Source organism: Calypte anna, chromosome 14 (genome assembly GCF_003957555.1).
Source record: "Calypte anna isolate BGI_N300 chromosome 14, bCalAnn1_v1.p, whole genome shotgun sequence".
Taxonomy (NCBI): domain Eukaryota; kingdom Metazoa; phylum Chordata; class Aves; order Apodiformes; family Trochilidae; genus Calypte; species Calypte anna.
The window spans coordinates 748228-757727 of NC_044260.1; the positions used below are offsets into that span (position 1 = coordinate 748228).

The window sequence follows — 9500 nt, forward strand, 5'->3', positions numbered from 1 at the left end:
CGTGCTCCCCAGCCCCGCCGCGGTGGCCGAGGCTTCATTTGAATTCTCGCCTCTCTCTCTTCGCAGATAACAAGCCCGCGCCATGCAGTCCTTTCGAGAAAGGTGTGGTTTCCATGGCAACCAGCAGAGCTACCAGCCGACTTCACAAGATGCATCACGCCTGGAGAATTACAGGCATCAAAGTCAGGCAGGGCCGAACTGCGAGCGGCAGAGGCTGGTGGCAAAGGAGTACTACAGTCAGCAGCAACTGCCTTACCCAGGCTACGAGAACAGCGCGGTGGAGAAATACCACCGGGGGAACAAGCAATTAGCAGGGCAGCAGCTGCAAGGCAGGCCAGCCTTTTCCAATTACGCCGTGCAGGAGAACAGCCCTTACCCGGCCCGTTACTCGGGGGACGAGAGCCTGCAGGGCTGGGGCAGCCAAGCGCAGGCGCTGCCGGGCGGCGTGGCCAAGTATGAGGACAGCCTGATGAAGAAGACGGCGGCGGCGGCAGCGCTGGCGGGCGGGCGGCCGTACCACGAGCCTGCGACCACCCCGCTGCCCTTCCGGACTCACTTCCAGCAGCAGCAACAGCAGCAGCAGCAGGCACCACAGCAGCAGCCGCCTGCACTCCCCTACCCCAAGCTGCAGCGGCAGAAGCTGCCGAACGACGTCTCCTCACCCATGCCCTTCTCGCAGAGCCCTCACTTTGGGCAGCACTCACAGTCCTTCCCTGCCTCCTCCACCTACTCCTCGCCACCGGCGCACTCCTACAAGAGCTGCACGGCACCCTCGGGGCAGCCACCGCTGGAGCGGCCCCTGAGCAGCGCTGCCAGTCTGGCCCCTGGCCCCCGCGTGCCCAACCTGCATGGCTACCAGCCCAACCGCATCGGCTACGAGCAGCCCCCGCAGCCCCCACCACAGCCCCCGCAGCCACCGCCGCCGCCGCAGCCCCCGCAGCCCCCGCAAGCCCCGCAGCCTCCACAGTCCTTGCAAGGGCGGCATCACGGCCCGGAGACCCTCCACTACCAAAACCTGGCCAAGTATCAACATTATAACCAGCCAGGTCAGACCTACTGCCAGGGCGATGCGCCGCCCGTCCGGACCCCAGAGCAGTACTACCAGACCTTCAGCCCCAGCGCCAGCCACTCGCCGGCCCGCTCCGTTGGCAGGTCCCCGTCCTACAGCTCCACTCCCTCCCCGCTGATGCCCAACCTGGAGAACTTCCAGTACAGCCAGCAGCCACTGAGCACCGGCACCTTCCCTGCCAGCATCACCGACCACAGTCACTTCATGCCGCTGCTGAACCCTTCTCCCACCGACGGGACGAGCCCTGATGCTCAGTCTGGGAACTGCAAAAATTTGCAGAAGGAGAAACTGCCTGAAAATCTGCTGTCAGACCTGAGCCTGCAGAGCCTGACGGCGCTCACCTCCCAAGTGGAGAACATCTCCAACACTGTCCAGCAGCTGCTGCTCTCCAAAGCGACTGTGCCCCAGAAAAAGGGCATCAAGACCCCATCAAGGACCCCTGAGCAGCTCAAGGGGCAGCACTGCAGCCCTGAGAGCAGCACCTACTCGGCAGAGCAGGTGGGGACCCCCCTGTCTGACCCACTGAGCACCCCCCAGTCCGTCCATGCCGAGACACAGGACACTGATTATCTGAGTGGGTCAGAGGACCAGCTGGAGAGGAGTTTCCTCTTCTGCAACCAGAACCGCAGCCCTGCCCGTGTCAACAGCAACTCCAAGGCGAAGCCCGAGTCAGTGTCTACCTGCTCTGTGACCTCCCCAGATGACATGTCCACCAAATCAGATGACTCCTTCCAGAGCATCCACGCCAGCCTGCCCCTGGAGACCTTCACCAAGTACGTGACCAACGAGCGGGACTGCCCCCGTCTGCTCCTCAGCGCCCTATCCCAGGAGGAGCTGGCTTCTGAGATCATTGTCCTACAGGACGCCATCAGCGAGAAGGCAGACAAAGCCTGGGCCAACTCACCCATGTTGAGCAAGGAGGCCACCAAGTCCCCTTTCCAAATGGAGAACCACCATCCCTGCCTGGACTCCATGGTAAAGGGTGCCTGGCCCAGCCAGGGCGACTCCAGCACACTCACTGAGCCTCTCAAGCTGGACAAGGCTTCAGGGGCAAGCACAGGGAAGGACTTTGGTGAGGAGGTGTATGAAGGTCCCCAGGTGGAGTTTGCTGCCACCGAGACCAAGGACGCACTGAAGGATGCTACCCCTCTGGCCTTCAACTCCAAGTCCAGCATCCCGGCAGCCACGTCAAGCGCCGGAGCTGCCGGATACAGCTGCTACTCGAACACCACTGCCAACTCGGTGGGGTCCGAGAACACCATGGAGCACTTTGAGTGGCCAGAGGAGAGCCTGGGTGAGGCGTGCCTGCGGTGGAAGGAGCTGCAAGCCACTGACCTCCCAAAGGGCTTGTTCCCCAGCAAATTGGGGGGCTCCTGCAAGGAGAAAAAAAATGCCTGTGACTTGGATCTGTGTGATGGTGAGCAGCCAGCCAAGAGCGAGCCAGCTCAGGACTTCAGCCAGCAGGCGATGGAGGAGGAAGAGGAAGAGACACTGACCTATGATGAGGCCACGAAAGCAGACAGTGAGAGGTGGCTGCAGGACACCCGGCACTGCTGCTCAGCCGGGGATTTCAGCGAGATCCCCATCATTTCCTCACCAGAGCTGAAGGAGTCGGACCTGGAGGCAGAGGAGTACTCCTCACTCTGTGAGCTGCCTGGCTCAGAGCAGAAGTCGGTGACATACGATGCCTCGTCACCAAAGCCCACAGAGATGCCTCCTGTGCTGTCCTCCAGTGAGGTGCCCATGTCTGCTGAGGAAACCGTCAGCACGGTGGAAAAGGAGAGCTCGGCTCCCACCCCACGCCTCTCTGGCCAGTCCATCATCCTGCTGGGCCCTGCTGTGGGCACAGAGACAAAGGTGAAGAGCTGGTTCAAGTCCTCCCTGCCCCACATCCAGGCGGAGGACGAGAGTGGTGAGGGGGAGACGTCCCACCCAGAGGTGGCCAATGCTGAATCTGCCCCGTTGGTCATGGTGAAGCAGCCGCTCGCCCCTGAGAGCACGCTGGGCAAGGCGGAACCGGTCTCGCGGGGAAAGAGCCTCCGCAACAAGAGGGTCCACTGCCGGCTGCCGGAGGAAGATGGCCCTGGCAGCGCTGTGCCCAGCCCCTTCAGTGACTTGCCAGCTGCTGGTGGCATGGCCAGTGCCTGCCTCAGGCCAGATAGCCAGGTGGAGATGCCAAGCAAGAATGCCCAGAGCCAAACACCCCGGTTTCCATCTGAGGGTCTGCCGGCACGCATGTGCACTCGCTCCTTCACCGCCCTCGCTGAGCCCCGTGCCCCAGCACTGCTGGAGGGGCTGAAGGCCCCCTCACACCAGGAGAAGCTGGGGAAGAAGCCGGGCTGCGGAGTGAAGCAGCGTGTGGCTTTCAAAGCCAGGAAACGCAGTGGCCGGTCAGCCCCCAAGGTGGTCCAAAATGCTGGCGATGCCACCCTCTTAGTGCCAGGCTTGGTGACAGTGGAGGAGGCGGCAGGGCCAACACCACCAGAGGGGGACATGGTAGAGGCTGGGGAGAGGGACCAGCGGTCTATGATCCTGCGCTCCCGGACGAAGACGCAGGAGGTTTTCTACACCAAGAGGCGGCGAGGCAAGCGGGCAGCTGATGTCCGGCTAAAGAACTGCAAGGTGCCCAAAAAGCTCATCTCCAATAACCACCTCCCACCTGCCTTCAAGCTGGCAGCCCCGGGCAGCCCCCATAAGGAGGGCAAAGTGGGTGCCAGGATGAAGCTCCCCAAAGCAGGGCCAGGTGTGGGGGGCAAGATATCTGAGCGGTCCCTGCACTCACTGAAGAGGAAGTCTACCTTCATCTCCCCCATCCCTGCTAAGAAGAGGAACCTGGTCCTGCGGAGCAACAGTGGCGGCGTGAAGGAGGAGAAGCAGGAAGCCACCCCTAGCCTCTTCAAGAAGATGCCAGTGGCCAAGAAGGTGAAAGCCAAGCTGCCCCCCAAGAGCTCCAGCGAAGCCATCCCAAAGCCCCCCCTGCCGAAGGAGGCCCCTGACGTCTGCATCAAGATCACCTCCCGGGCAGCCTTCCAGGAGGCCACCAAGACCAAAGTGCTGCCTCCCCGCAAGGGCCGCGGCCTCAAGCTGGAGGCCATTGTCCAGAAGATCACCTCTCCCAACCTGAAGAAGTTTGCTTGCAAACCTGTGGCCACAGCAGCAGCGGCCACAATGGCCACTTATGGCACCACCCTGGGCCCAGCAGGGGCAGAGAGGGAGCGAGCGGTGAAGCACAGCGGGGTGGCCCCAGGTGATATGCGGCTGCACAAACCGGTGGCAGCACAGAAGATGCCCGCTACGCCGATGGCCGAGCAGCTCTGTCGAAACCCCAATGGCCGGGCACCAAAGGGGAAGCTGAGTGGTGGAAAGAAGGTCTCTGCTGAGGGCTGCCAGGGCGAGGCCTGTGCCTCGGCCCTGGGGGTGCAGCCTGGCTCCACCATCACGGCCAAGAGCCTGGGGCTTCTGCCCAAGAAGAGGAACCGAAAGGGCAAAGCGGCGGCGCTGGGCATGGCTAAAGCACCCATGGGCTCCACACCGCTGCCAACACTGCCCCGGGAGCGTGTGGCTGGGGCTGGTGGTGGTGGGGAGGAGGCAGCGTGGGAGGGGAAGAAACCAAAGAGCGAGGAGAAGGAGGCAGGGAGTGGAGAGAGTCCCCCAGAGGGACGCCCCACTGCTGGGCCAGCACGGGGGCCCAAGCCGCGGGCCAACCACTCCAACTACAATGGCTACTCCAAGCGCCAGCGGAAGCGGCTGGCCCATGGCAAGGCCAAAGCAGTGCCGGCGCGGTGCAAGAGCCGCGGCAAACGGCGGAGGCAGCAGTCCCAGCAGGCCCCGCTGCTGCAGCCTGCCGAGCCCGAGATCCGTCTGAAGTACATCTCCTGCAAGCGGCTGCGTGCTGACAGCCGGGCTCCCCACTTCGCCCCGTACATCCACGTGGAGCGGCGTGGCGAGTTCACCACCACCTGCACCGTCATCAACTCGCCCCTCGAGGAGGCCCGGCTGCAGCGGGGACCGTCGGGGCCAGCACCCCCGCCGCAGGCAGCCCTGCCCGCCTCCTCCACCATGCACATGGGGCCGGTGGTGTCGAAGGCGCTGAGTGCCGCCTGCCTGGTCTGCTGCCTGTGCCGCAACCCCGCCAACTACAAGGACCTGGGGGACCTCTGTGGGCCCTACTACCCCGAGGACTGCCTGCCCAAGAAGAAGTCGCGGCTCAAGGAGAAGGTGCGGACAGAGGGGCCGGGCGAGGACGCCGCTCCCCCTGTCGCCGCGTCTGAGCGGGCAGCCCGAGGGACGGAGGGCGGCTGCAGTGCTGGCAGCAAGATGGCTCGGCCGGAGGGTTCTGGTGAGGCAGCCAAGCAGAGCTCGCTACGTTCCAGCCCACGGGGCATGTTCCGTAGGCTGCAGAGCTGCTACTGCTGTGACGAGAGGACAGAGGGCGAGGAGGTGGCCGAAAAGCCCCGGCGGCACGAATGTCACAAGGCCGAGTCCCTGCCGCAGGAGCCGGCAGGTGACACGCAGGAGCACTGGCTGCACGAGGCTTGTGCCGTATGGACCGCTGGGGTTTTCCTGGTGGCGGGGAAGCTCTACGGGCTGCAGGAGGCCGTCAAGGCGGCTGCTGACCTGGTAAGAGCTCGGCTGCCCACCTGGCTGGTGTGGCACCACAGGCCGGTATCTCCTGCCAGCCTCCTTCAGCCAAAGCCATTGCCATGGCTGCACCTCTGGCCGGGATAAAAATTAATAGGGTTGGCCCATGAGCATCTGGGTATAGCAGGGTGTCCTGGGGGAGCAGACACCATGAACCCCACTGCCTTTCCATGTGCTTTGTGCTGCCATGCCTGATAGCACCCAACTCCCATCCCCACACTTTCAGGCATATAAGCGTGTTTGCTTTGTTATGTTTTGGAAGGGTGGGAGGAACCCCCCAGGACCATGAGGATTCTGAGCCTGGTGGGTCGCATTTGTGCGTGTCAGGGGGTGGCTCAGAGCAGGACAGACACAGCCTGGCAAAGGAAGGATGGGAGAGGAAAACGGGTGTGACGTGGTCTGATGGGCAGCAGGGGAAGGGGAGCTGAAGAGAGGGGACAGCCCTGCCCTGCTCCTTTCTCAGAGTGAGAGGAGCATGGATGCACTGAGTGAGGAAAACACGAAGATGCTGCTGGAAGCTCACCATGGGGACACGGAGCTTTTGTGCTGGGGAGAGGAAGTGGACAGCCACAGGCAGGGGGCCCCTGTCAAGCCCCCTACAACAGGTTTGGGGCTGGACCCATCAGATCTCTCATCCCCAGGTGTCCATGCTTGCCGTGTGGCTGTTCCCATCCCTGCAGCACACACTGGGGATGGGGCAGAAGACAGGGAACACTGCAGTTCTCTGCCACTGCATGGTCCAGGCCATGTCCCCTCACCTCCTGCCCCATAGAGTGTGGCTGCAGGCTCGGTGCCATCTAGGGGAACAGTATGGCAGGTAGAAACCTCGTGTATGGCTGCAGATGGCTGTTTGAGAGGCACGGCACTGCCTGCAGTGTGCCAGTACGGGGGGGAGGATGCTTTTGGGGTGCTTTGCTCTCACCCAGGGTTCTGATGGGGTCTCTCTGTCTCTCTGCGTCTCTCCTTCCCTGCTCTGCATCCCTGGCTCCATTTAAAGAAGTGCTCGAGCTGCCAGCAAGCAGGAGCCACAGTGAGCTGCTGCCAGAAGGGGTGTCCCCACACCTACCACTACACGTGTGCCATCGACACAGGTGAGTCTGGGCCACAGGGACAGGGCTGTGGGGACCCCCAGCTCCCTCCAACCCAGCTGGGCATGGGCCATGGGCCAGCTGCTCCGTGAGGCCTGAGCCCACCAGAGAGCCAAGGGCTTGTGGCTCTCTGCCAGCTGGGATGGCAGTGTCCTCTGCCCTAGCAGTGCTATCTGGTGTCCTGCATTTAGCTGGCCTTAGCTGAACCCTTCATGTAGATGCACCCACCACCATCCAGACCATGAACCTTCGTGGTCATGGTGCTGGCAGGAGGCCATGGAGGATGCTGTGTCCCCTTTGCTAGAGGACAGCCATCCTAGCATGTGGGGACTCCCCTGACACCATCTCCTCTCCTTGCAGGTTGCTTATTAACTGAAGAGAGCTTCTCTCTCAAATGTCCTAAACATAAGGTAAGACCCCCTGTCCCCATCCCCCCCCAGAGTGTTTTGCAGTCCCTGGGGTAGGGGAACCTATCTGCTGACTGTGTCCCCCTGTGGCACAGGGTGTTGCAGAGGGGCATCACATCTCTGGGTGGCACCTCTGTTGTGGGGACCCCCAGCTGGGCTGCAAGAAGGGGAGTGGGTGGGTTTAATCCCCTTTCCCTGCTTGCTGATCAGGTATTGGGTGATAATTAAACTCTTGCTAAAAGCTCTGCATCTGGGGTGGGCGCCCAGTGACTTGCGGGTGGGCAGGGTGGCTGCTGATGGTGACACCCCCGGGTGACCAGACCCCAGAGGACACCCCGCAGCCCTGACACCCCCTTTCTTCCTGCAGAGGCAGCCGCTGTAGCCCCCACGGGCACCCACCAGTGAGGGACCGGCGGAGGAGGCAGCGCCCCGAGAGCAGAGAGGGGCTGTACCGGCCCCCCCCACTGCAGGTGGGCGCAGCGCTGCCGCCCCCCTCCCCGTCTGCCCCCTGCCCGAGCCCATTTCGGGGGGGGCAGAACCAGCGCTGGGTTTTCCCCACCGGGCTCCCTGGAGAGGTGGATCTGGACCCCCGGGATCGCTGCTCAGGGGGGGCCGGGATGGGGGGGGGGGAATCCGGGGAACCGTGTCCACAGGGGTCCCGGCGATGTTGTCTTATTGTGGGGCTGTCGGAGACCCCCCCCCCGTGGGTCCTGGCTCTCCATATCTCACACTGATCTGATCTGAGATGTTGCCTTCAGCAAACCTCATGGTGTCTGTCTGTATATATGTGCGGCGGAGAAAAGGGAAAAAAAAAAAAAGAACAAAAAAAAAAGAACAAAAAAAAAAGAGGAAAAAAAAAGAACAAAAAGGAAAAAAAAAAAAAAAAAAGAAAAAAAAAAAAGAAAAAACAACGGCCTGCTGTTTGGAACACCACTCTGCTTTTTCTGTTTCGTTCTTCCACCTCCTGTCTGCTCCCACCCTGCCCATCCCTGGGGACCAGGTACCCCACTGGAGCTTGGGATTTTTGGCTGCTCCAGCCCCACTCCCTCACCCTGGCCCATCACACCCACCCACCCACCCACCCCCCTCCTGCTCCATGGGGCACTGGCACTGCTGGGCTGGAGACACCCGGGGACCCCAAAACCCACCCTCCTCCTAGAGCACCTCTGTGGCTCCTCTCGTCGGGCACAGGCTTTTGCACTTGTGCAAACCCCCTGGCTCTGGGAGTAAACCTCAATCTCTGGGTGCAGACCCCAGGGTTTTCTCCTGGTGCAAGAGAGGGTGCAAGCAGCCCAAAAATGGCTCCCAGGTGACAGCAACTGGGTCCTTGCTGGAGGAGGAGGCGGCATTGGCTTCCTCCCTCTGCATGGCCCTGACTTGCTCCTTGCTGCCCTGGGATCCCTCAGCTTTTGTTTCCCTTCCCATCCACCTTTGGTGGAGCTGGGGGGGCTGCCCAGCACTGGGATCACCCCCTGCCCATACCCCTGCAGGGTGCCCTGCATGACTCCCCAGTCCCTGCACCCTACACACCTTGGACCACCCCACCCCAGCATAGGTAGAAAATAACCAAACCAGGGTGAATTCACCCTGAATCCCATTAAAAAAAAAAAAAAAAAGCTGCCAACCACCCCCACCTGTGTCCTGCAAAGAAGGGGGGGGGGGCTCTGGCCCCATCCATTCCCCTACTCTGTCCCTGCAGAGCCAGCGCCCCGTGTCCCCTCCAGCTGTCGCCTCCCCTCCGTCCCACCCAGCCCTCACCCTCAAGGTTTGCTGGCCACAAAATGTCTGTCATTTCAGCAGCTTGCCTCGGACACGGGAGTGAAAAACATACATTAAAAATAATATTAAAAAAGGGGGGAAAAAAAAGATAATAAAAATAATTAATTTAAAGAAAAAAAATTTAAAATCCCAGTGTCCCTGGCAGTGTTGCCTGAAATCTGGCTATTTTTAGTGACATCTTGTACATATGACTGTAAAATGGTAAACCGTGTGTATTATATATTGCCTCATTATATAGTGTATATATATGTATACATATACATATATATAATATATATGAAGACTGTAAATGTTAAGACTAGTGTTCTTATTAGTATATTGCTTCACACTGAAGATTGTGTGTAACAAGCTGTTTCTAAAAGATGTTTATTTTCCTTAAGAGTAAAAAACAGGTCATTGCATTCAGAGCGTCAATAAAGATACAACGATTGTTTTGGAAGTACGTGGCGCCCTGCTCGTGGCCTCTCTTTATCCTGGGGCTTGGTTACCAGGGGTCCCCTCAGGGCTCTGTCAGCC

At 60.6% G+C, this 9500-nt stretch overlaps 1 protein-coding gene across 5 annotated transcripts in view; it reads left to right on the forward strand.

Annotated features, from left to right (window-relative positions):
- RAI1 (retinoic acid induced 1) overlaps positions 1–9062 on the forward strand; it is a 72043-nt gene extending 62981 nt beyond the window's left edge. For 3 of the 5 annotated variants that reach the window (XM_030460157.1, XM_030460159.1, XM_030460158.1), the window contains 4 exons: positions 67–5689; positions 6708–6801; positions 7159–7208; positions 7573–9062. In XM_030460157.1, the coding sequence (XP_030316017.1) occupies positions 83–5689; positions 6708–6801; positions 7159–7208; positions 7573–7587 (5766 nt within the window). In that variant the 5' untranslated portion in view covers positions 67–82 and the 3' untranslated portion in view covers positions 7588–9062. The remainder of the gene's footprint in view (positions 1–66; positions 5690–6707; positions 6802–7158; positions 7209–7572) is intronic. The other 2 variants (XM_030460161.1, XM_030460160.1) reach the window with 2 other exon arrangements.
- The last annotated feature ends 438 nt before the right edge of the window (positions 9063–9500 follow it).